This window comes from Sorex fumeus, unplaced genomic scaffold, assembly GCF_029834395.1.
Source record: "Sorex fumeus unplaced genomic scaffold, SorFum_2.1 ptg000051l, whole genome shotgun sequence".
In the NCBI taxonomy this organism is placed as follows: domain Eukaryota; kingdom Metazoa; phylum Chordata; class Mammalia; order Eulipotyphla; family Soricidae; genus Sorex; species Sorex fumeus.
The window spans coordinates 37,738,309-37,766,123 of NW_026606108.1; the positions used below are offsets into that span (position 1 = coordinate 37,738,309).

The 27,815-nt window shown below is 45.5% G+C and overlaps 1 protein-coding gene across 1 annotated transcript in view; it reads right to left on the reverse strand.

The window, feature by feature from the left end:
• The window catches only part of ETF1 (eukaryotic translation termination factor 1), a 32,468-nt gene extending 7,749 nt beyond the window's left edge, over nt 1-24,719 (reverse strand). The window contains exons 1-5 of the mRNA XM_056124491.1: nt 24,565-24,719; nt 24,302-24,405; nt 4,324-4,499; nt 3,940-4,079; nt 68-206 (exon numbers count right to left, since the gene is read on the reverse strand). Coding sequence (XP_055980466.1) covers nt 68-206; nt 3,940-4,079; nt 4,324-4,499; nt 24,302-24,387 — 541 coding nt within the window. The 5' untranslated portion in view covers nt 24,388-24,405; nt 24,565-24,719. The remainder of the gene's footprint in view (nt 1-67; nt 207-3,939; nt 4,080-4,323; nt 4,500-24,301; nt 24,406-24,564) is intronic.
• Nucleotides 24,720-27,815: the final 3,096 nt, after the last annotated feature.

The window sequence follows — 27,815 nt, forward strand, 5'->3', positions numbered from 1 at the left end:
CCCCATTACACTATATTTCTTTTTTGCTAGACAAAGTAAATGGGCTCATGCTCTCTTCCTATATTACCATGTTTCTTTGGGAGATCCACAGTGAATTTGTGCAAGACTTCTCTTGTATTTCCTTGGAGTGTGCCAAAAAGTGCACCACTACCATCTATTACAATGAAGCCAAACTTGCTATCATCTGAAAGAAGTGCTGTAAGGGCCTGAAAAGCAAACACAAGTATCACATAATAAATCCCAAAGCTATGCTAGGGTCAAGATAAAGTTCCAAAGGATTCTTTAACCCCCTTAGAATGATATAGTACTACAGAAAAAAAACAAAAACACCCACCCTCTTTTATGGAGTAATTTATAGATTTTAGCTATGTATTTATAGGCTAACTCACATGGGAAAATTTGAACCCAGTGCAGAAAAAAGCCCAATGATGGAGTAGTACATATTAAAAACCCAGGAATAGTCCATAAAGATCTTCCAATCTTGAGATGCTCTATAACAAAACCGAGAAGATTCATAGGTAGTGTCTGAATTTTTGTGGGTGTGAAAAAATGTCCCTCTGTATTTGTATTATATTTCATAACTATCAAACCCAAATAATTCTGAACCCACAGAGATGAACAAGAATTTTCGGGGGCTGGAGCAACAGCACTGTGGGTAAGGCATTTGCCTTGCATAGGGCAGGCCAAACTGGGTTCAATTCCCAGCATCCCATATGGTCTCCTGAGCACCTCCACAGGTAATTCCTGAGTGCAGAGCCAGGAGTAACCCTTGTGCATTGCCAGGTCACAGTCATGGTCACGGTCCTCCCGTTGTTCATCGATTTGCTCGAGCGGGCCCAGTAATGTCTCCATCGTGAGACTTCTTGTTACTGTGTTTGGCATATTGAATATGTCACGGGTAGCTTGCCAGGCTCTCCGAGAGAGAGAGAGAGAGGGGCGGAGGAATCGAACTCGGGTCGGCCATGTTGGCCGCTTGTAAGGCAAACACCCTACCGCTGTGCTATTGCTCCAGCATTGCCAGGTGTGACCTAAAAAGCAAAGAGTTTTCTTATGGAGTTTGAATACTCTGCAGAAGATTAATCACTAGATGCAAATTGCTGGATGGGCATCTTCTTTAGAAATAAATCTTCACAACCATTCTATGAGAATAGTTCAAGAATGGACTAGAAAGATTAATCACTAGGAATCAATATTTAACCAAACCATGTTTAAAAATTAGCACTAGAAATGAATACTGCATGCTAATTTTCTCCCCTGTTGGGTCAGGGAGGTAACTTAAAAAAAAAAAAACCCTAGAGCAAATATTTGCATGCAAAGGCTCCAGCTTAATCCCAGGCAACACCAGGTCTCACAGTTCAGCTGGGTGTGGTTCTGTGATTCCCAAGCACTGCCAGACAAGTTAACCCGCAAGTTAGCACAACAGGATGAGAATCATTGGGAGTGTGTGTAACCTCGGTCTCCTTATTTTTGCCTCATCAAAATGTTAGGTAGCCTTGATTAATTTCAGTTTTCATCAAGGCTGTTCCCCAGAGAATAGTCTCAAGTCTAAGAATGTAAAACTCTCCTGATTAAATGGGACCTATGTTACTCATTTGCAGTTACTAACATCATAAAAATGAAAATAAAGCCAATACAATTAAACTGAAACCTAGGAAGGAGTAAAGATTTAGAAAAACTAACTTGTTAAAAAGGCTAACTTACTTAAGAAAGGTAAAGCTAGGTAATACAAGTAATCAGGTACTGCTTTTTTTTAAAGAACAAGACAAAAAAAAAATGTGCTTTCATCAAAGCAGACACGGGTAAAAACAGAGTGCTAAGAGCTTCCTAACGACACTTCCACCAGAAGGCTGAGCTAGTCAAGCAAAACTGGTTTCTATCAGAAATAAACTATGCACTGACCAAGATCCAACTGGAATTGGGCTTTCTGTCAAGTCAGTAAAAATCATCCACCGTAAATTGTGGACAAATGTCAATTCCAAGTCTACAGTAGAGATTTTCCCCTAGGTTGATGAAAGGCAAGAAACTGAACTAGAAGTCAGCTGTAAATTCTTGATTGTTCTACTGTTGACTGATTTAGGTCACTCTAATGAGGTTTCCTTTCCATCCTTAAAGTTTAGCTGTCACTCAAAAGTTTGAGGGGGAGGTGGGGCAGGAGGCTCATACAGTCCTGTTGCTAAAGGTTTAAGAGTTCATGAGCTGCAGGGGCTGGAGCAATAGCACAGCGGGTAGGGCGTTTGAATTGCACGCAGCCGACCTAGGTTCGATTCCCAGCATCCCATATAGTCCCGCAAGCACCGCCAGGAGTAATTCCTGAGTGCATGAACCAGGAGTAACTCCTGTGCATCACTGGGTGTGACCCAAAAAGGAAAAAAAAAAAAAGAGTTCACTAAGGTACAAAATGGTCAACTATGATGGGCATATAGGGAGGGATGGGAGCCAGTTAAGCAGATAATTCGCATCTCTGATGAGTTCTCTAAAACCCAGTTTAGGGTGCTAGAGCAATAGTACAGTAGACAGGGCACTTGCCTTGCAGGCAGCTGACCCAGGCTCAATCCCTGGGACCATATGGTCCCCTGAACCCCACCAAAATTGATCCCCGAGTCCCACCACTGTGGCCATCAAACCAAAACCAAATCCAAAAACCCAGTTCGTAGCACTTCCTCAAAAAATGATAAATGAGGGGCCAGAGTGATATTACTATGAGTTGGGCATCTGCCTTGCATGCAGCTGAACCAGGATGACCCCCAGCATTCCATAAAGTCCCTCAAGCATCACCAGGAGTAATTCCTGAGTGCAGGGGACAGGCACACAGGCATATCCCCTGAGCATTGCTGGGTGTGGCCCAAAAACCAAACCCCAAACGAGGAGGAGAAATGGTCATGTAATTTGGTATCAATTTACAGTTAAACAGTTAACTGTAAATTCTCCTAATATGAAAAAAACTGTTGTTGGTAGTATAGTGTTCAGCATAGCTGCCTTCTTAATTAAAAAAATTCCTGGTGTTTGTATGTGCTGAGTAACTCCACTGTAAAAGATACCACACCTAGTTCATGTATGCGCGCGCGCGCGCGCGCGCACACACACACACACAGGTAATTTGCTATGTCTTGAAATTAAACAAAGTTACTGTATGATTCCTAAATTCCACTCCTAAGTATACATCCAAGAAAAATGAAAATGCAGCCAAACAAAAATTTGTACACATATACTCATAGCTGCATTATTTCAAACAGTGGCAATGACACAAGTTGTAGAATGAGTAAAATATGGCTAGATATTTGTTAGTAAAAAGGGATAAAGCCGGGGCTGGAGAGTTAGTACAGTGAGTAGGGTTCTTGCCTTACATGCAGTCGACCTGGGTTTAAACTCTGCACCCCATATGGTCCCCTGAGCACCACCAGGACTAATTCCTGATCGCAAAGCCAGGAGTAACCCCTGAACATTGCTGGGCAGATACCAAAACAAAAGGATGATGCATTTGACAAAACAATGGTGAACCTTGAAAATATCAGGCTAAAGAAGACAGTCACTTTAAAGGATGTATCTAAGACCCCCTTTTATTATAACTGATACCATAAACACGGGCTGGAGCGATAGCACAGCGGGTAGGGCGTTTGCCTTGCACGCAGCCAAGATGGCTGACCCGAGTTCGATTCCTCCGCCCCTCTCGGAGAGCCCGGCAAGCTACCGAGAGTATTTGGTATGCCAAACACAGTAACAACAAAGTCTCCAATGGAGACGTTACTGGGCCCACTCGAGCAAATCGATGAACAACGGGAGGGCCTTTACCTTTACCGTAAACACATGCCATAAACAAATCTAGAGAAGAAAAGAGATGTTAATGTTGCTTAGAGCTGAGATATCTCAGGGATGAGAGAATTGAAATGACTGCTAATTAAAGTGACAAAAATATCCTGTGCTTGAACTTCTTATTCTTACCTCTGTATGGAATTTGTTGTCACACAGATACAATGACGTATTAATTGGTTTGAAAGGTTCGAAGTCAATGTTGACTTTCTTTTCCTTTCCTTCTTCTGTTACAATGGTACCACAGTAAACAACCAGGCCATTTGGAGGTACTGCAAAGAACGAAAACAATCTCTTTATTTAACCCACAGCTAATGTTTGTCAACTGGGGGAAGAAGGGGGCAGGGAGGAAGGGAATAAGCCTATCACCCTTGCCTTTCAATTTGGAAGGCAGAATTCCCTCATTTGAAAACTTCCCAAGATATTAAAAAGTTACCAATGCATCAAGGACTGATGACAGAGTAGAACACATAACCAAGACAAAGTAAAGAAAAACAACCAAGCTGCAGATATTACCTTTGTTATAAAGTTTGAGTCTTTGTTGTACAGATGTAATGGCTCCCAGGACTGAAAGGCGGTTTACTCGTGACTTAATGTTAGATGCAGTTCCAAACTCATCTGCTAACATTTTTGCCACTCGTGAAATCTGGTCTTTGGGAGGGATGATCAATGATATCATGCTTGTGCCATTGCTGCAGAATGGAAGAATAACAGAGGTTCAAGTACCAATAAGACTTCAAATGCAGGGCTTGAGGTACGTGCTTTGCATGTTGATACCCCAAATCCCCCCATCCCTCTCCAAGACTTTAAATTCCTTATCATTGGGGCTGGAGAGGTAGCACAGCGGGTAGGGCATTTGCCTTGCACGCAGCTGACCCGGGTTTGATTCCCAGCATCCCATATGGTCCCCTGAGCACCGTCATGAGTAACTCCTGAGTGCAGAACCAGGAGTAACCCCTGTGCATCGCCAGGTGTGAGCCAAAAATAAATAAATAAATTCCTTATCATTGGGGCTGGAGCGATAGTATAGTGGGTAGGGCGTTTGCCTTGCACATGGCCGAGCCGGGTTTGATTCCCAGCATCCCATATGGTCCCCTGAGCACCACCAGGAGTAATTTCTGAGCGCAGAGCCAGGAGTAACGCCTGATCATTACCGAGTGTGACCCCCCCAAAAAAAAATCCTTAGAAGAACTAGTGTGAATCACTCCTAAAATAGGAAAAATAGTCTACCATCCTTAAAGCAACAGGAAGGTAAGGATAGTACCAGAAGTATATCCAGAGCTAGCATCAGAAATAGCAAGTGTTTATCATTTTTGGCATAACTGGCTATGTTCAGTGAACATGGTGCTGGGGATCAAATCAGCATCAGTAGCATGTAAGGGAAGCACCTTACCTGCTGTACTATCTCTTTGGCCCCTAAGCAAGTGTTTCAGAGTGTGGCAGGCACTCAATTATTTGAATGTATGCGCTATATAGTATTAATTATGTGAAGAAGGCAGGCACTTTAAGGGATACTTAGAGCAGTTCAATTCCCACTGTAGAGGGTTGCGATCTGCTGGTTCTCTGGTGGCAGATGCTATCTGAGGATGTAGAAAATGTTTCTAAGTGAAATGCAACGCCACTGACTACCATGTCTTACTTCCTCCCTTTTCTTTAAATTCCTGGCTTAGCATCAACATTTAAATCACTGATCTGTGCCAATATGAGTCTTGGAATTCACCCAAATATCCTAGGTAGGAATCTCTCATCAAATAGGTTATCTCAAATTACATTTTATTGATTACCTAATCAACCCATATGGTCCCTGAGACTGCCAGAAGTGACCCTTGAGAGCAAAGCCAGGAGTAGCCCCTGAGCAACGCTGGGTGTGACTCCAAAATAAAACTTTACTTTTTGCTTTCCTGCTCCCTGTTTTGTGGAAAATCAGGGTTGCTGTGCTTGCTGGGGGTGGGGTAGGGGTGATCACAAGGTTGTGAGGATAGACATCCAACGTTTGAGCTGCTGGGACTGCACTTGAGCATGTGGGGCAATGCTGGCAAATGAACTTTGAGACCTTACCAGCCCAGGCTTGCAGGCAGGTGCATTTTGCCAATGAACTATCTTTGGGGCCTGATTAATCACTTCTGAGTTTAATTTAAACATTATTGCAATGAGAGTTGATGTAGGATAACATTGGGTTTGTCTTTCAGTCTTGCTGCAGGGAACTTACTTTACCTTAAAGCAATGTCCTTTCTGTATGGACACAGGAAGACAGTTAATATTATGCTGTGTAACTTGGGAGTTGACTGACTCCAATAATATTTACTCCTGGGCATCTGCTCTCTTGACTCAGCTCTCCTTAGTTCCTAGCACCCCAATGAGGGACTAAATGGACCCAGGGCAAGCTGTGAGCTACCATGACATCAAAATGGGCCAGGCCAAAGCGCCACAATATTCAACTTAAGTTGAGAACATGATCATAGACAAATGCTGTCATGATCCAAAAGTAATAGTGAGACTAGGACCCTGCTGGGGTCAGGAAGACTAACCTGGCCTGAGGACTGTGGTCTGGAATATATAGTAAGCCATCCTCAGGAAGGAACAATCTTTAAGTTGATATATCTCTTACTGTGCTCATATAGAATATAGTGTTCACCACTGTACTTCTCTATCCTTACTACTGAGCTGGCATTGAAAAAAGGACCTCATGTTCAGTCAGTCTGCCCATGAATGCTTTCCCTTCCTAACAAGTCCACAGTCACTCTAAGAAGATACATGTTTTCTTCTCCAGCAGAGGGCTCTGCAGCCCATCTATCATCAAAATAGAAACCTAAAGATGTCTATGGATGTTTCAGGGACAAAACCTGCACCTTTTCCACTAAAAACCAACAGGGCTAGCTCATAGCCTTTGCTGCTCTTTCTCAATAAACTACAAGGTGGTTAGTATCAATACTTGTAAATTACTGTATTTACCTCTTGGATGAAGGAGCAGATCTAACCAGACCAGAGAATCAAAGGTAGGGTAAATATCTTCAGTAATCCATCACTGTCCTCCCGTTGTTCATCAATTTGCTTGAGCGGGGCCAGTAACATTGTTACTGTGTTTGGCATATCGAATACGCCACGGGTAGCTTGCCAGGCTTTGCCGAGTGGGCGAGATACTCTCGGCAGCTTGCCGGGCTCTCCGAGAGGGGCGGAGGAATCGAACTCGAGTCGGCCATGTTGGCTGTGTGCAAGGCAAACGCCCTACTCGCTGTGCTATCGCCACTAGGCCCTTCAGTAATCTATAGACCATAAATAAAAGAATCACAAACTCTCATATAAAACCAAGCTCCAGGGATAGAGTAGGTAAGGCACTTTGCCTTGTACGGAACTACAAGGTCATTGGTGTTAAATCTCCAGCAGCACTGCAGGGGATTGCTACTGAGCACAAAGCAGGAACAACTCTGAGCACCACACTGGATGAATCCCCCCCACCCCCCGCCTACCACACTTGATCTGTAATTGCTGCTAATCTAGAATATATGATCCCATTTTCAAAACAGCTAAAAACGTAAATGATCAATATTCTCCCAACAGTCTAGGGTTATGGTGCTTGTGGCCCATCCCTGTTCAATACTGGCACCATATACTGTCCCCAGAGCACAGCAGGAGTAACCCCTCAGCACTGCTGGGTGTGGGCCAAAATCAAACACCAAAACAAACCCTAGGTACCATATACAGTGCCTCAGCATTGCCAGGTCACTCTCTTGTGCAGTCAGGAATAGCCTCCAGCACTAAAAGGGTGTGGCCCAATACCTTCCCAAGTTAAGATGGAGAAAACACAATTTTGAACAAAACTAATGACTCCTTTACTTCAGCTAAATAACTCCCAAAAATATTTTTTTTCTGTCCCCGGTGCTTTTGGGATCTTTAGCAACTTCTTTTAGAAGGGAGTCACTTCTTTTAGAAGGACACTCAGTTTTTATAAGCTGATTTTCTATAATTTACAGAGTATTTTCCTAAAACATGGAATTAGCAGAGACATAATAGGGAATGGAGAGATAAGGGGCTCCATTCAAGGTTTAGAGCTCACAAAGAAAAGAGGCATTAAATCTCAAAGGATGGAAGTCTGAAACTAAAGAGTAAGTCAAGGAAATCTTTAAAGCAAGAAGACCATCTAGTGGAGGATGAGGCAATGACCTTAAGATAAGCAAGTATTTATATTCCCTGGGAAATAGCTTAAGAATATAAGCAAGCATTCACAAAAAAACCCCACAGTACATCACTAGGGCTGAAAAAAAAAATTTGGGGGGAGGGGTGAAATCACACCTGGTGATGCTCAGGGATTAATCCTGGCTTTGCACTCAGGAATCACTCCTGGCGGTGTTGGGGGAGGGTGGGGGACAATCTGGTATGCCAGGGAATCAACCCAGGGTCGCTGCATGCAAGGCAAATGCCCAAGGCAAATGCTATACTATAGCTCTCAGGCTCTGGGCTGAGAACTTTTTAACTGGCAACCACTTAACATTCTACAGAGAACCAAGTAGGGAAGACAACTGAGGAAATCTTACTAAAGAATTCCATGGGGGGGGGGGAACCCTAACCGAACACAAACCCATGATTCCAGGGGTGGGGTATTATCTCAAAGGCTGGAGGGCATGTTTTGCATGCCACAGCCTGGTTCATCCTAGTGAAGACATGCTTCACCCACACCCCCATCTCAAAGATTCCAAAGTAGAGCCTGACAAATTTGCTCAGAGACATTTGAAAACTAACTTTGTCCTTTTTATGCCTCTTACATTACTTCTAAGTTCAACATTATTGATAACTCACGGGAAGGGGGAAACAAGAATGACTATATGGAAGATATATATATATATATATATGTATATATATATGTATACACACACACACACACACACACACACACACACTAGGACTTTTTTTGTTTTGGGGTGACACCCAGACGTGCTCAGAACCTACTACTACTGGCTCTGTGCTCAGGGGTCACTCTTGGCACAGTCTGGGGAACCATATATAGGGTCCCAGGGAACGAACCTTGGGTAGGTCACCTATAAGGCAAGCACCCTGTTTGCTGTACAATTTCTCGGTCCTATTTTAAGAATTTTAAAAAGCTACTACAATCTCTTGATATGTGGGGTTTTTTTTTTTTGGGTCACACCCGGCGATGCACAGGGGTTACTCCTGGCTCTGCACTCAGGAATCACTCCTGGTGGTGCTCAGGGGACCATATGGGATGCTGGGAATCGAACCTGGGTTGGCCACGTGCATGCAAGGCAAACACCCTACCCGCTGTGCTGCCGCTGTAGGTTTAATAGAAACAGAATTCAGGGAAGTTTTAAAACAAAATAAAGGTTCACTAAACCCCACAGGTAAGTTAATAAAAGCTGTTAGACCAGTTTGTGTAAACATCAAAATAAAACTAAGGAAGCTATTTTTTTCCTTTTTGAAGGGTGGGGTGTTTAGACCACACCTGGCTATTCTCAGGAGACCATATGGGGTGCAGGGGATTGAACCCAGTCAGCAGTGTGCAAGAAAGTACTTAACCTGCTGCTTTACTATTTCACGAGCTATTTAATTTTTAGTAGAACCCAAGGGGAGAGTGGGAAATCACCCTCTATATCCTTATTTAACTTTAATACTCTTAACCATCCTTCTGCATTGTTACTATGTCCTTATTTCCGAAATCAAAAAGGCTATTCTGAGTCAGAGAATGTGAAGTACGGCACTGACTCACAGACTGTAAAAACTGTTCAAAGCAAGACACAACCTACAATAACGTGCTGTGTAAGGCTTCTGTTCTTAAGATTCCTCTTTGTTCTCATTACTTTAGAGGAACTCTTTCCTTCTGACACTGGCTTATTGAAGGAGGGCTCATAAATGCTTCCATCAGGAGACTAATATCTGAGAAATAAAGTAACCATGAGACAGGACCATACAAGTACTTGTAAACAGACTAAAATGTGGACAGTAAGGATTACTTGAATTCATAGAACTGTATGGTCTCTCAGGAAGGAAACTCAAGGTCATTAAAAGCACATAACTGGGCTGTGGTGTGTGTAATTTTACAGCACCGGGAGTTTTAGCCTTTATATGCAAAGTACCTTTTGATGACTGACAGCAAGTGCAGGGGGGTGGAGTGGGGTAGGGAACTTGCCTTGCTTGCTGTCAACCTGGGTTCAATTCCCTTAATCCCATATGGTCCCTTGAGCACTGCCAGGTGTGGCACCCAAACCAAAGAATGACTGGCAGGGACTGGAGAGATAGTGTAAAGGACTGAGCACTGGAGAGGCCCAGAACTGATTCCCAGCACTGCCTGGTGTTTTCTGCAGCACCATTGGGAATGGCCTCCAAACAAATCAAAATAACATATGACTGTCAAACTAGGACATCTAGGCACTCTTGACTAGCTAAATCCTTTCACTTCAAAAAAAAGTTAAAAATCAGGACTGACACCTGATTCTGAGCTCTGGGGTGTATAGGGGGTGCTGGTGCCTGGCCAGCCTCTGGCAAGGTAGGCACCTCAACCCATTAGTGGGTTGGAGCGATAGCACAGCGGTAGGGCGTTTGCCTTGCACGCAGCCAACATGGCCAACCCGAGTTCGATTCCTCCGCCCCTCTCGCAGAGCCTGGGAAGCTACCCGTGATGTATTCGATATGCCAAACACAGTTAACAACAAAGTCTCCAATGGAGACGTTACTGGGCCCGCTCGAGCAAATCGATGAACAACAATGGGAGGACAGGACAGTGACAGACACCACTTAGATCTTTGTGTCCCTCTCCTTTACCACCAAATAAAAAATGAATGTCACACAAAACTAGAAGTAGTGAGACTGCAAAATGGAGGAGGAACAAAAGAAAGGCTAACTTTTATTTTTTCTTTTTTTGGGTCACACCAGGCGATGCATAGGGGTTCCTCCTGACTCATGCACTCACGAATTACTCCTGGTGGTGCTCGAGGGATGCTGGGAATCGAACCAGGGTCAGCCGCATGCAAGGCAAACGCCCTACCTGCTGTGCTATTGCTCCAGCCCCTGAAAGGCTAAGTTTGGGATGGACAGTGATCACCTTTAAGTGTTAATAAGGCTTTCTGAATCTTCCAATGGAACAAAGGAACCAAACAAAACATTTGCTCAAAACAATGGGGACACAACATAAGAAACTATTCTTTCATAAGGAAGAAAGGTAAAGGTAAAGGCCCTCCCGTTGATCCTCGATTTGCTCGAGCGGGCCCAGTAACGTCTCCATTGGAGACTTTGTTGTTACTGTGTTTGGCATATCAAATACTCTCGGTAGCTTGCCGGGCTCTCCAAGAGGGGCGGAGGAATCGAACTTGGGTCGGCCATGTTGGCCGCTTGTAAGGCGAACGCCCTACCGCTGTGCTATCACTCCAGCCGAAATACAAAAGAAATTCATCACCTCTGAAAACTTTAAATGGTAAGATATTCAAGCTCAGGTGGCTTTACAGCCACTGTGACATGGGTTTAGTATTTGATGGAATTCAGTTATTTCCATCTGATTATCAGTCACTTCAAAATTTGACCGGTTTTCTCTTCTGACATGTATCAAACTGTGAAACAACACTTCTTAGTCTAGATCTATATATGTTCCTTCAGGGCAGAAATTTTAGTATATAGTGGGTGCACAAACATTCAATGAATAAATTTCTAACATCAGAAATAGAATCTTCTCTATAGAATCTTTGAAGCAGACACCAGAGATTTATTCTAAACTACCAAATACGGAGCTGGCAGATAATACAGTGGGTTGGGTGTCTGCCGTGCAGGAGGGCAACCTGGGTTTGATCTCCTGCATCAAGTTTGGCCCCTTGAGCTGCTGTAAAAGTCCTGAGCACTGCCGGGTGTGGCCCAACCTCTGTTCCCCAAGCAACAATCTTCCCAAATACCCAAAATATGGAATAAAATACCAATGAAAAACTTTGCTAAACAAATCACAGGGTCAAATTCATAGCATGGAGGTAGGGTGTTAGCCCTGCACACAGTGGCTGACCCAGGTTCAATCCCCAGGAAGGAACCCAGAGCACTGCTAGCAGTGATTCCTGAGGGCAGAGCTATGAATAACTCCCACCCTCACCCCAGCATTGCTGGGTGTGTCTATCATTGCAGATAAACACTGCTAACTGCCCCACCTTCGGATTCATGAAAATGCCCAAAACATCAGTCTTTTTATTGTAACAAAACACTTCAGAATATCTACCCCTACACACCATCTACGGTGCAGGCAAGAGGTGAATGGGACTTTTTATAATGAACGTTTATAATAAAAGTCATGCTCTTGACCTTCGAATCAGATCTGTCATCAGCTAGGAAGATAATGAGGGAAATCAAGATCAGTGCACAAATATACTTTTATCTATCTTAGAAGATAAATCAAATCACCTACTTTGTTTTTGGGCCAACCCGGTGGTAGCTTACTCCTAGATTGGTGCTCCTGGCAATGTTCAAGGGACTAGTAGTGCACTGAACCCAGGCTGGCCATATGCAAGGCAAGGGCCCTGCCACTCTATTATCTCCCCTACACCTCCACTAAACCCCCACCATTTTTTAGCAAAAAAAGTTCACAAAAACTCATTTTAGCGTTTTTACATGCACAGGACCCTGAGTTTGATCCTTGATACTGCATGGCCTCCAGACACCACAAGTGGTAGCCCTGGTATCCCCTAGCACACACACACACAAAGATTAAGTCATATAAACCAAAATGTTTCACCTTACTATAAATATTACTTCTATAATCACAGGCATTTACTTTGTCTTAAAATTGTTAACTACTGGGACTGAAAAGAGTCCCAGTGGGTAGGTAGGGTGCTTGGCTTATGCATGGCTGACCCGGATTCAACCCCTGGCATACCGTATGGTCCTATGAACACCGCCAGGAGTGTAAGTTCATAGCCAGGAATAACCCGTTAGCATCGCAGGGTGTGGCCCCCAAACAAAACAAAACAAAGTTTTAACGATTCTGCTATAACCTAGTGGAATATTCCATCAGGGAGTACCAAAAGCTGAAAAATTTCCCTAATGTTCTCAATCAGTACAAAGCCATGAGATACCAATCACAATCAGCATTAGGAAATCTACTACCAGGGTTCTACACAGAACCCTATAAATGAAAAAAACTCAACTCATCTTTCTGAGCATACCTGGTTGTGCTCAGGGGTCTGTAAGTACTGAGGACTAAACCCAGTTAAGCAGATTGCAAAGCTAGAGCCCTAACATGCTATACATAATAACACCCAAGCACTGAGCTGGGAATGGTCCCTGGACACAGCTAGGTTGTGGTCCCAGTAAAACAAAACAAAGCCCAATAGTCTAAGCAGGGTGTAGCTTAGTGTGAGGCTCTGGGTTTGATCCCTGGCACTGCAAAACAAAATGGACCAGGGGGACTACTCAGTTATATAGAAAAGTACCTCCTTTGCAACAGTGAAAACCTTAAAGCTTGATCCCCAATGGCAACTACATGTGCCAAGCACAGACCAGCTGCTCTACTGTCTGGATCCCGTTTGCAACAATAATGTGCCACCACAGGCAGGCTGATGTGTGCACTGTAGCTGAAAAGACATGGTGAACACTGCAAACAAGCTTGTGAGTGACAACCCCATTATCAAAACAACAAAAAAGGGTAGGGGAAAAGAAAGGTCAGAGTCCCCTTGCTAAATCTAATACAGGAATGAGTTTCCAGGGAGGGATTTAAAAGCCAACTTATTTCCTTCACTACTGATACTCATTAAATATAAACCTTCTCAGTACCCAGGGTCTTCCTAAGGTAGACTAACCAATAGCAAGGTTGTTTTTCTTTTATCTTTCCTCATGGTCTTAGAATACCTGCTCCCTCTAGCAAACTGCAAGTCTCTTAGATAAGAGCCTTCCTTTCAGGAAGGAATGAGAGGTTCCTATTCTACAAAGAATAGCAAACCCAGGTTGAGTTCTGCACACAGTCAGAAATCAACCCGGAACACTGCATTTTGGTGTACCCCCAAAACAAAAACACAAACCATACCTCATGGATGAAGAGATACCATAGACAGACACCTGGGGTTTGATCCCCCTATGGAATATGGTCGCCCTGAACAAAGCCAGGGGTTATTCCTCAGTACACGGCAAGTAGTCCTAGAGGACCGCAAGATGTGGCCCCAAAGCAAAACAAAAGAGCAATCCCTACACCCCAAAACTTCTTAATCGGTACTTCCTGAGGATCCTCTTTTTAAAAGGCATCATAAAGATCAGGACCAGAAGATGTCAGAAAATGGGAGTAGGATAGTGAAAAAGAAAACTTCGCTTTTGGGCCACATACAGGGGCATTAAAGGGACGATATTCAGGGCTCCTGTTTTCATTTAAAGGAGACTTCAGAGGACCAGATGATAATGTGAAAACGAGAATGCAAGTCCAATATCCCAAAGCTGTATGCATGACCAGCAGCAATTACCAGGTACCCGTAATATTTGGAGTCCTCTGAACTGGGCAGGAAGGATAGAGACAAGAATAAATAAGTACCCCGCTCCCCCCAGAAAAGGGTAAAAATTACAGGGGTCAGAGAGTCAGTACAGTGGGTAGGGCTCTTGTCTCACATGCAGCTGACCTGGTTAGATTACTTGTATCCCATATGGTCCCCCAAGTCCACCAGGAGTGATTCCTGAGCACAGAGCCAGGAGTCAGCCCTGAATAACACTGAATGTGGCCCAAAAGCTACTTCTGACAAGTTGTATTATAAAGATACTAAGTAACTTGCAAGTTTGTAAAAAAGGACAAAACCACTAAGTAACATCCTCTATTATATACAAAATCAAGCAGATCAGGGTTGAACTAAGAGAAAGACTGACCAACATACCAATATAAAAGAATGGAATCTGTTCTCACCTTTGTTATCTATGAGACCAATAATGAAGGTAAGGCTTTTAATCTGAAAGATTCAATTATGTTTGAGGAGGTAAAGAAAACAAAATCATTCTTTTCCTTATTCTTCATACACTTAGATTCAGAGAAAAAGATGTCAGGAAATGACAAGGCCAGAGAGAAGGCTCAAGGAGTTGAGCACAAGTTTTGCAAACAGGAGGTCTAGGTTTGACCCCCAGCACCACACAGTTCTCCAAGCACCAGGAGAGAATCCTGAGCACCAAATCTGGTGTCTCCCAAACCTAAAACCGTTAACTAGACGAGAGGTAACATTTCTTTTCAAATAGACTACAATTCAAAGAATGTCTGTCCAGTGACATAAGATAAGGCCAGAGCTCACAGGGAACTTCATCAGAAATCTAAGTAAGAAACAACGTAGGGCTAGAGATTGATTGTACAGCCAGGAGTGATTCCTGAGCGCAGAACCAGGTATAAGCCCGATGGCATCTCTAGATGCGGCCCCAAAGCACAACAAAAACAGAACACAAATGTGCATGAGTGGGAGAGGCACAGTACGGGGTCTATGAGCTACATAGTATTCTCCCTTTAATGGTGGGGGGATGGCATTGAGCAGTACAGAGGATTGGGTGCTTGCCTTCAAGTCGCCTACCTGGATGTGACCCCTGGCATCCCATATAGTTCCCCTCACCCACCAACCCTCCCCCAGTGATCCCTCAGCACACAGCCAGGAACAAGCTCTAAGCACTACTGGGTATGGCCACAAACCAAACAAAAAAGGGACGGGGGCACGCTCTCAGAGATGCTTAGGTCAGTAGTTTGGTCCTGAGAAGTGAACCCAGGGCCTTGCTAGGAGCCATTTCCCTCCCCAGCATCAAATTACTAGCCTTTAAAATTTAACCTGTGGGCTGGAATGATATAGTAGTGTGGGCAGGGCACTTGCCTTGCACGTGGCCAACTGGGTAGATCCCAGGCACACCATATGGTCTTCCAAGCCCACCAGGAACGATCCCCGAGTACTGCCAGGTGTGAACAATAATAATAAAAGGTTTAAAAAATAAATTTCAACATGTGAGGCTGGGGGGATGGCTCAGATGACTTCATAGTATACCGTGCACGTATGAGCCCCAGGTTCAATCAATCCTCTGGTGAGAGGTCAAATAGAAATCCCAACCTCGAAGCCCCTGTTGCTGCCCCTCCCCCCAAGCATCTAGCTAGGAGTACTTCCTAAGTGCTGTCTAAATAGTGTTGGGTGTGCCCTCTAAACAAAAAACGTGAAGAATTTTGTGGTAAGTGGTATTAAGAACACAACAGGGGAGTGTGCATGTTTTGACACAAGAAGCCCACATTTGATCCCCCTCCCTCCCACCATATGGCTCGCCTGATCACTGACTCAGGGGTAGCTCCCCAAGGACCTTCAGGCATGCCCCCAAACAAAGCCAAAAAGCACCAAGCCAAAAAGGGCCAAGGCTAGCTCAAAAGGCTAGAGTATGTTGAGCACCACGTGTTCCTCTGAGCACACCTGAGAGCAATTCTTTAGCAAAGCTGGGAATAACCCTGCGCACCAGAGTGTGATCCCAAACCAAATAACCCCCCTAAAAGAAACACAGTAGATTTCTCTATCTACTGGGTACACAAGTTCCCTGTAGATATGGATGCCTGAAACCACTAACCCTAGTATATTGTTATTCTGTGCGTATGTATATAGAGCTGTGATATATTTTAATTATAAATCAGGCACTGCAGGAAATTAACAACAATAAGAGAGAACAATTACATTCTAATAAAAATTATATGCTCAGGGGCTGGAATGATAAGTGTAGCGGGCAAGATGCCTGCCTTGCACAGGGCAGACGCAGGTTTGATCTCTGGCATCCCATATGGTATCCTGAGTACCACCAGGAGCGATTTCCAAGTGCAGAACCAGGAGTAACAATCCCTGAGCATTGCCGGGGTGGCCCCCCCAAAAAACCAAAATTATATATGTTAAAACATATATGTTCACCCCCCATAAAAAAACAAAAAAAAAAATGGGGCTGGAGCGATAGTACAATGGGTAGGGCGTTTGCTTTGTATGCGGCTGACTCAGGTTTGATTCCCAGGATCCCATATGGTCCCCCGAACAGTGCCAGGAGTAATTCCTGAGTGCACGAGCCACGAGTAACCCCTATGCATCACCGGGCGTGACCCAAAAAGAAAAAGAAAAAAACAAAACAAAACAAAAAACACCAAAACCCTGGTAGCACCGGGCATGGCCATAAGCTCAGCCTAATGCTTGGGGCAGCAAAAGCATGAAGCAGTCCTGATGGTTCTGCTGCTTGGGGCTGGTGGGATGGGGAACGTACACGTATAGTTTTCAGGGGCTGAGACACCCATATCAGCTGGTTTAGTTATGGTCCCAGAGCACTGTCAGTAATGATCCCTGACAGTGGAACCAGAATTGAGTACCACTGGGTATGGTTAAAACACGAACCCCAAGACAAAAAACACATTTCCAGCCCCTTTATACCTGAAAGTGCAGAACTACATTATACTACTTAGGCTTGTCCTAAGCTTTGCATGTAACTCCTAGAATTTGCTACTAGCGTTTGGTTATTCAGAAAATCACTTCAAAAGCAAACCTGAACTTATGCTGATGAAGTTACTGAGTAAGACCAAGTGATTCTAAGTATGAGGAAAATAGAGGGTCCTTAGTGAAAAGAGATTGTGGTGCTAAGCAAATTAAGCTCGAATTAAAAACAAAGAAACACCTTTTGGGAGCACAATGGGTTGAGCACATGTTTTGCACACAGGATGTCTGGGTTATATCCCTGGCATCAAATGGTCCCCTGAGCACCATGTAAGATGTTCAATTCTCCCTCACCTCGTCCCCCCTCCCCCAAATAAAGCTTGATTTTTTCTGTGGTGCAGGGAAGCAAACCTTCCCTACTGCAAGGAAACACCTCTTTACTGCTGAGCTATAAGCCGAGCATTCGATATTGAGAGGTTGAAGAACTAGTACAGCAGGTGGGGCCAGGACACTAGGACAGTGGGTGGGGCATTTGCCTTGCATTTGGCTGAAAAGAGTTCAATTCCTGTCACACCATATGGTCCCCCAAGCCCACTAGGAGTGACTCCTGAGTGCAGAGCTAGAAGTAAGCCCTGAGCACAGCCAGGTGTGGCCCAAAAGCAAGAGAGAGTACAGCAGGTAAGGTGCTTGTTTGCCTTGCACACACTAACCTGAGTGCAACATCCCACACTCCATATGATTTGGAGCCCCACCAGGAGTTATTCCTGAGTGCAGAGCCAGAAGTAATAAACCCTGAGCACCAGGTGAGATCTCTAAAGCCAAAAATAAATTAATAGCACCATGTCATTAACTATATTTGAAACAGTACTTTTTTGAGTACTGTGGTCTAATAACTCTGGCAAATTACAGAACTCTAAGAGAAATAGCAACCCTAAAAGCCCTGACTTTTCTAGAAAGTTGATTACTCTTGTGGGACTGAGTCCTCTGCCTGGTAAATATGATGCTAACAACTCAAGTCCAAATTAAACTGCATCCATTCAGGAAGTAGCTGCTAAATCAGACAGAGAGCTAGGGCCAGAGTGACAGTACAGGAGGTAGATCTCTTGCCTTACACATGGCCAACCCCAGTTCAATCCTCAGCATTCCATATGGTCCCCCAAGCACTGCCAGGAGTGATCCCTGAGTGCAGAGCCAAGAATAATTCCTGAGCACTGCAGGGTGTGATACAAAACCAAACAAACAAAAATCAGAAAGCTAAGGTTCCCATATCTAGTATCACAACTACTGAAAGGGAGAAAAGAAAAATAGTTCCGCCACCCCCTCAGTCACAACAGTCATATCTGGGAGTATGAAAAAGTCATGTGTAGGCAAAAGTTAGGCACTACAAATTACTATTACTTTTGTGTTTTGGGTTACACCCAGCTGTGCTCTTGGATCATTACTAGTAGGGCTTGGGGGAACCTTATGGGGCTCCAGGAATCAAACTTGTTTGGCTGTGTGTAAGGCAAACACTACTCACACTACTATCTCTCCTGAAAAGAAATATTTTAATTTTTAGACACAATTTAGCTCGGATTAACGCTGTTGCTTTCTCTGTTACAATCACCACTGTTCTTGTTTACAGGCTCTGGTTTAATGATTTTATTACCTATAAAGCTCCCAACGCTATTTCTATGGCTACCGCATGACAGTTCAGAAAAACATTAGAACCAAATTTAACCGCCAAAGTTTTCCACCTTTCTTTCCTGTAACATGTGCACCTGCTTTAGTCCTTATTAGAATACTGGCAACTAAGCTTCCACTCACATGGCCCTTGTTCCAGTTTTGGCTTATGTCCTCACCAAACAAACTATGACGAACACACAAGAAGCAGTCATAAACCAGGAAGAACTACCACCAACTTGGAGTGGGAATTAATGTAAATAAAAAGAATTTTCCTAGCACATGAAACTAAACAGAAATAGGTTCTTTTGGGGCCAGAGCCAATAATACAGCAGGTAGGGTGATTGCCTTACACACAGCCAACCCAGGACCAGGTATGGTCGCCCTGGTTCCTGCCAGGAGAGATCCCTCAACACAGAGCCAGGAGTAAGCCTTGAACACAGCTGGGTATGACAAAAACCCAAAATAAATTAAATAAACAAACAGGTTCTGTTCTGCCAGGTTAAATTTAAGTTATACATAATATTCCTTTTAATTCACAAGATTAAGTACAACAAGCTGCTTCAAAAACAGACTCATAGCAAGTCCCTATTTTAGACATTTTGGTTCCCATAAATGCTTTCAAGAGGAACCTCTATATCCAACAGATTACAATTATTAAATACAATGTTGTAGTTTCTGAGAACATTTGTCTGTGGCATACTAAACTGGTTAAAGTCCAGGACTCTTTTATAATGCTCTGCTACATTCCATTTCCAACAGGAAGTTAGCAATTTTAAGCCTCAGCTGTCCTGTTTATCAAATGGTAGCAAAACTTTATGCTGTGAAGGGATTAAATTGTATATATATTTAAAAAAGGTTTGAGAGATAATACAGAAGATAAGGTGCTTGCTTTGCACGCAATTCAGCTTGGGTGAAATGTCTGGTACCTTGTGGTCTCCCAGAACTGAGGAGTTACTCCTGAGCACAGAGCATCCCAAGCATCACTGGGTGTGGCCTAACACCCCCCCGCCCCAGGTAATGTAGGGAACTAGGATAGTGGAGAATAAAGTTCAGTTGTAGAGCACATACCTTGCATGTAAGAGGTATTAGGCTCAATCTCCAACACCCACTACCCCCCCCCCCCCCCGGGGCAAATCTGCTTAACAGTGTCTAATAACATACAAAGTGCTCAAGAAACTACTGTGTTTTATATATAACTCTTTAAAAAATACATTATATTGGGGTTATACAGCCCAGGAGCGATAGCATAGCGGTAGGGCGTTTGCCTTGCACGAAGCCAACATGGCCGACCCGAGTTCGATTCCTCCACCCCTCTTGGAGAGCCCGGCAAGCTACCGAGAGTATCTCGCCCGCATGACAGAGCCTGGCAAGCTCCCTGTGACGTATTCGATATGCCAGACACAGTAACAACAAAAGTCTCCAATGGAGACGTTACTGGGCCCGCTCGAGCAAATCGATGATCAACGGGAGGGCCTTTTTTTTTTTATACAGCCCCAATTGATCTCAATTTCAAAATTACTTTTATCTAAGCATATCTCAATAATGTTAAGAAAAAATCATTATCTGATTCTCACACCCAGAACTCTATACTGCTGGGGAGATCAGTCTTTCATCCCCCTCAAATCTATTAATACACCAAAAATTTTTCACTAACAAATGCTAACAACCATGCTTAAATACCTGTTTTCTTATGAAACTCACAGGTTGTCTCACCAAACACTCTAGACTCATTTTATCCTCCAGTCTGTCTTTTTAAGTTTCATTACATTGCTCTTAAATTTATCTAAGCATGAGGTAAAACAAACATTTTTTATTGTAACTATGATACACGAATTGAGTCTGCTTTTAGTAAAATTTACTCCTTAAAAAATATGGTACTTGGGCCAGAGAGATAAAATACTGGGGCTAAGTCACCTGCCTTGCATGTGGTCGACCCGTCAGAGGGATACAGTACAGTGGGTAGGATGCTTGCCTTGCATCAGCTGACCCAGGTACAATCCCCAGCAACTCATATGGTCCCCCAAGCATTGCCAGGAGTAATTCTAGAATGCAGAGAGAAGCAGGAGTTATCCCTGAGCATTGCAGGGTATGGCCCCCAAACAACAGAAAACACAGTATGGGGGACTGAAGAGAGATGGCAGCGGGCAGGGTCCTTGCCTTACAAGGAGTGATCCCTAAGCACAGAGCTGAACTAAGTCCTGAACACTGACAGGTGTGGCCCCAAAGCAAAACAAACAAACCAATGAAAAATATAATAAAAACATGGTACAGGGGTTAAGGTGCTTGCCTTGCACACCCTCCAGGCCACGCCAACCCTTCATCCATGCCACTACACAGTGCTGCAGGAGCACCCTCAGGGGGTCACTCTTGAGTTGAGAGCCAGAAATGGCCCCCAAACCCGTAAAATAAAAAACTTCCAGGGCCAGAGAGATAGCTCAACCGGCTAAAGTCATGCTTTGCATGCAGGTCTATTCCCCAGAACCGCACGGTCCCCGGACCATTGTGCAAGAAACAACCTCTGAGCACAGTGGGTGTGGCTCAAGAATAAAGCAGATGCTTCATATGAATGATACCTAGGTACAATTCCTTGCACTTCAAAGAAAGATCTAACACAATCTTGGCATTCTAGAAAAGCAACTAGAATGTACTGGGAAAAATCCTAAGAAAATCAGAATAAACTTCTATCTTCTTACTCAGATAGCAAAGGGAGCTTACATTTTCTTTCTTTTATTGGGTGGGTGGGTAGCTACAGCTGGCAGTGCTCGGGAGACCATATGTAGTATTGACAATTGAACCCAGGTGAGCTGCATGCAAGGCAAGCATCTTATTCAGCCTTATCTCTGTGGGCAGGATTCAAGTTTTCATGGGATCAAGATGCAACAAAATCCTGAATAAAAAGCAAAATAAGACACCAATAACAACTATACTATTTAGAGAAAGACTCCCCCATGTCCAGATAGTATCTAAAATGTTTAACTATCAAACTTCTGTAAGAGTAATTTTCAGCCCACTTTAAACTTCACTGGATCTTGTTAATCAAAAGGGGTAAAGCCTTTAAAAGCTTACAAGAGTTTCAATGTGTAAGTCGCTTGGTAACATGACTAAGAATAAATTTAACAATGAATTTCCTTCAATACGCAGTAGAAAGGAATGCTGTTCCTTATTAAACAGCTCTCTTCAATGTTACTCCACTCGGACAACAGGCAAATTATAGTTGCAGGGCCAGGGAAGTAGCTCAGTGGTAGTATACATGCCCCACTAAAGTTTGATCACTGACTGCCCTGCCACACAAATATGTAATTATCAATTCCTATTTTAGATTTCTTCACATAATGCTTGCAAATTCTAACGTGTTAAAGTAATACAACAGCACAAAGTTACAGTTAACACTCATCTTTACATGTTGCAACAACAGCTATCTCTATACTCAAATGGCTAGTTTCTGGTATTATGATCATGATGGATGACAACACATATATTAACCCCGCCTGTACAACAGTCTCACACTAGAGGAATTATTTATTCTACTGTGTGGCACAAAACTGCCTGTATTAAAGTTCTTCTAAAGCGATGATCAGTTAGATCTGAAGGGTCTATTAAATTAAAAAACAAATACTAAAGGACAAAAGGGCTGGAGCGATAGCACAGCGGGTAGGGCGTTTGCCTTGCACGCAGCCAACATGGCCGACCCGAGTTCGATTCCTCCGCCCCTCTCGGAGAGCCCGGCAAGCTACCGAGAGTATTCGATATGCCAGACACAGTAACAACAAAGTCTCCAATGGAGACGTTACTGGGCCCGCTCGAGCAAATCGACGATCAACGGGAGGGCCTTTACTTACTTTACTTACATCTTAAAGGACAAAAAATAAGCTCTATGTTCAATTCGTCTCAAAGAAAAAGTGAGTTAAAGTCAACTTCACTAGATAGAACCAAACTTTCAAAAGTTTCATACCAAGCAAAATTAAGTCTGTTATTCCTGGGCCTTCCGAGGGGTAAGTCCACCTAATTTCACAAAGCATGGGTTGTGGGGAGGGGGCTCAACAGGCCGAGTGCATGCTGCGTGTGGCAGTTCCAGGCTTTACCCCAGCACTAAGGCATCTTCCAAGCCCCAGGAGTAACCATCCAGTACAATCCGGTCCAGGACTGCTAAGGGTGCTTTTCTCCACCCCTCCAGCTGGGATGGAGCTCAGAGATTGGGTGTATATTTCACATAAATGAGGCCTACGGTTACATTCTTCACACCAAAACAAGAGTTTGAGGGATGGTCATTCTACCATGGCAAATCTTCTAAGAGGAGGGGAAAAACACTACTGATAAAGGAGCTGGAAACCAAAAGTCCAATTCCTCTGTTGAAAACAACTTCAACAAGGCCTGGGGCAACTCACTGCTATTTTAAGACTCCTCAGACACACAAATATGTAATGTTCTAAATGCTTTTGCCACTTCCTGTAAAGTAAAAAAAGTTCCTATAACTGGGGCAAAATAAAATAATGAAGTCAGAAAATAGGATCACCCCTGACACGCCTTCCACAAGCCACCGGTCGTTTCCCCCGCAGACGTAAAGAGCACACCAGGCGGTGACTCTCTGGCTAGCCAGTCCAGCAACTGACACCTACCCAAATGCACCGAGCCTCACAGCCCTCTTGAGTTCGTGCTGGATTTCAAGCATTACCACCTGCTAGGCACCTCTACACCTCCCCTCGCCCCGCAAGTCCCAGAGTGAGGTTCAGAGACCCTGCACTTCCAGCTCCTCTCAAAGGGCCACGCACCCCGGATTTCACTCACGTCCCGACCGGTCGTCAGCCCCGACTCTCCCGGACTCCCCCACCCGGGACACGTTGGCATTTTCAGTTGGGGGGTGGTGCTGTCTGGGACCAGCTTCAACCGGGGCGCTGGTGGGGAGGACGACACAGGACTCGGGAGAGGTCATCTCGGGGAGGCTGTTCAGACCCAGAGAGCGCGGGGAAGTGGGAAGAAGTTGTCCCCGACGGCCTCTCGATCCGCCCCGGCCCAGCCCGGGAGGGGAGGCCATTTTAACGAGGCCGGGAAGAGGAGCGAGCAGGGAGCGAGGGGAGTGGAGTCCAGGGCAGGGCGGCCGGCCGGCAAGGCCGAGCCCTGTCCCCCGCGAGGCTCCGACTCGGGCGGCAGCCCCGGGAGCTCCGAGAGTGGGAAGCCGGACTCCAGGGCCAGAGCGGGACACAAAAGTAGCAATGAGCTGCCACGAGGGGGTCAAGGGGTCCGAGCCCGGGGAGCGCGGCCACTCACCCCGCTCCCGAGCGGGGAAAGAAGCCCTTCTCCGGCCAACCGTGCAGACCCTCGCCCCCAGGGCGGGGGCCACGACCCAGAGGTCCAGAAGGCGGGAGTTAGCGAGTGCCCGGCTCTCCTCATCCGGCCATGCGGCAAGGGGGCGGCCATCCAGAGGGGTCCGGGAACCAAGAGGGCATGGGGGGGCCGGACGCGGCGCTCACCCGCGGGCCGCCTCCAAGCTCTTAATGAGCTTCTTGATCTTCCAGATCTCCACGTTCCTGTCGGCAGCACTGGGGTCGTCCGCCATCTTCTCGCCTCCTCCTCCCTAGAGCGGCCCGGCGGGGCCCGGAGACACCAAGACCACAGAGTTAGCGCCGCCGCTGGGGCAGAGCGGCCCCCTTGCTCGCCACCCCCGAGAGGCCCTCCTCTTCCCGCCCGCACGGCCCGCCGCCGTAGTCGCTGGCCTTTACTTTTCCGGGCTTACCTAAGGGCCCAGTCCTGGGCGGCAACGGCTGCTCCTCCCCGGCGGCGGCTCCGCGGCGGCGGCTCTGACGTAGGACACCGGCTCCCTCTCTCCAAGCAGCTGCATGTGTTGCAATCCGCTCACATGGGGCCTGTGACATCACTTCCTCCGCCCGGGCCTGAGTGGAAGTCGGCGGGCGGAAGGGAGGGGGCCGGTGCGGAAGAGGGCCAGCTCTGCGCGCTCCGCGACTTTCCATTGGCTGTCGGCGCCGTGGCCTAAAATTAGCCCGCCTATTGGCCGTAGCTGGGGCCGCGCTGCCTTGTGAGGTAAGGCCGGGGGCCGGGAGGTTCCGCGTTACTTCCGGCCCGGCTCTCTGAGAGGAGGAAACGGGCGGAAGCCGGTGGCTCTCGCGAGGATCTTCTCAGAGCGCCGCTGGGCTCTAATGGGGTGGTTCTTAGATGTTGAGGCGCAGGACTCTTCGTCTTTTCCCTCCTTCTCCTGAATGGGATGGACTTCTGAGGGTTTGTGACGCGAAGGCGTTCGGACCGGGACTCGCGGGTTGAATGCAACCGGGAGAAGCCTCAAGGCAGCGCCTCACGGCTTGATAGTTAACGAAGCGCTGCGGCCTGCGCGCGTCACGTCCGTGGTGACTAGACTCGCGGCCACTGTCCGGATTGGGACGCGCTCCTGGGTGATCGGGGACCTCGTCACCCGCCGGGCAGAAGAGGCACGTTCTTTCTCACCCCGTACTAAGCTGGGTTCACTTCGGATCTGGAAATTTTTTTTGGGGGGGGGGGTTTGGTGGAGGGAGAAGGGGACAAACTAGGGGCTGCGTGAGGTGGTATTAGACCTGGTTTGATCGCAGCTGTTGAGAGTGGAGCTGAGGAGGATGTAGAAGCTAAATGAGCAGTTGTATGAGTTAGAGATTTATCATTTTGACTTAGGAGTTTTGTAGTCGTTTATCTCTTCGTTGTGTTCATTCAGATATTTGCGCCCAAACTGTGTGTGCTGGTCCCTGGGTTCCCGGGGTACCGAGAGGACCAAGCTGATAACCGGGCCAGCCTCCGTGGCGCCTTCAGTTTCGTTGAGGGGCTTAGACCCACGTGAACTTAGAACAACGCTTGTGATTTTCTGCTTTTGTGTAGTGATATAATTGTACAAGTACGGCAATAACGACGCTTGTGCGAGCGGCCTGGAAGGGGACCCGACTCTGGAACTGACCCAAAAGCTGATAGTGGTGGGAGCTGCATAGCCCGTTAAGGAACCAAGGGGAGCCCGACTGCTGATGCAGGGTCGGTCAGGAACGTGGAGAGTGGCTGGAGGAGATGGACAGGAGAGCTGAGTGTAGGTTTAGTAGTGTGGCCTCTTGAGCAAAACAGACTTGAAGGGTTTAGAGGGAAGGAGGTGACTTACTGGGCTTGGGTTGGTGCAGGGCAGGATCTAGCTGCTACCAGCGCGACGCTCTGTGGGTGCTTGAGGATCCCCTGTATGTAAAGCAAATTTCTCAGGCCGTAAATTCTAGGTAGTGCTCAGAAGGCTATAGGGCCACTCCCGGGGATATTTGGCCTGTGTCTCTGCTTGGGACTGCATATGGTGTTGGGAATGGAACCTGGTTCTTCATGCACTATGAGATTTCTTTGCGCTTTTTCTCCAGCTCCCTCTAGAGTTTAGGTTTTTTTTTTTTTTTAAATAGCAAAATGCACCCTCAATCCTGTTCCCTGGCCCTAAAATTAGATATGTTTGGGGGTAGGTGTTTAGGTTCCTAGGGAATCTTCTTGGCTTTGTGCTCAGGGGACCATTCAGTGCTGGGGATTAAACCTGGGGGTGGGGTGGGCGTGTAGAATGCAAGACAAGTACCTTAACCTCAAATATTTTCCTAGACCTAAAGGTTTATTTTGGTTTGTTTTGAGCACCCAGTGTTGCTTAGGGTTTACTCCTCGCTCTGTGCTCAAGACTCACTCCTGACTCTGTGCTGAGGAATCACTCCTTGGTAGGCTGGGGGGCCATATAAGGTGCTGGGGATAGAGCTCTGGTTGGCTGTGTGCAAGGCAAACACCCTACCCACTGTATTGTTCCACCTCCTAACTTTGTTTTCTTGTTTTTGTTTCTTGGCGACCCCCAGAAATGCTTAGGGGTTACTCTTGGCTTTGCACTCAGAGAGTCCATATGGGATACCAGGGATTAAACCCGAGTTCGCTGCTTGCAAGGCAAATGCTCTATCTGCTGTAATATTGCTCTGGCCTCCTAAAGTTATGTTTTTAAGGTGACATTTCTACATGGATTAAAGAAAGCAAAATGTAATGCTTCAGATATTAGATTGTGGTGGTGATGGTGTAGATAGAAGGGATGTTATGAATGGGAGTTTGAATGGTTAGGTCTGAGTAAGTAATGAATTGGATGTAGAGGAAGAGAGAGAATGACTCCTTGAGTATGAAATGTTTACATTTATGAATATACGACAGAAGACAGGAGACAGGTTTTAGGAGATAATTGGAAACTTTTATCTTGATCCTGTTAAGTTTAAAATTGTTGAGACATGCAAGTGATGGCAGTTGAATATAATTTCTTTTTAAAAGATTTTTTGATTTTTGGGCCACATCTTGGTGCTGGGGGCTCCTTTTGGTGCTCAGGAGTCACACCTTGTTGGTACTTAGTGGACAGTACAGCGCCACTTAGTGACTGTACAGAGGATTAAAAAACAGGGATGGCTGCTTGCAAGTCAAGTGCTTTGCCCCTGTGCTATGTCTTCCACCCTTTTTCTCTGGTGGGGAGAGGGGTACCACTTACTGGTTTCTGGAAGCTGTTGCTCTTTGCTTGGTATTCAAGCATCACTTCCAGCACTGCTTTGGGGGACCACATGGTGCCTACCCTCGGCCTCACTGATACAGAACATGCACTCCACCCCTTTGAGCCCTCTTCTCAGCCCTATAATAATTATTTAAGTAAATTAATAAATCTTTTGTTAAAAGCCCATGAAAAAATATTCAGGCTGGGCTGGGGAGATAGCTCAAAATGGAATGCATGCTTTGCATGTAGATGTGTAGGTTCAATCTCTGGCACGGTAACAAGCCCTACTGGGTGTTGTCTCCTCCCCCCATAAAAAAATAAAACCACCCAAGCTATATTGATTTAGTTTAAAATCGGATTTAAGGGGGCAGAGAAATAGTACAGCAGGGAGGGTGTTTGCTTTGCACGCTTCTGACCTGGATTCAATCCCTGGCACTCCATATGGTCCCTTGAGCCAGCCAGGAGTGATTCTTAAGTACGGAGCC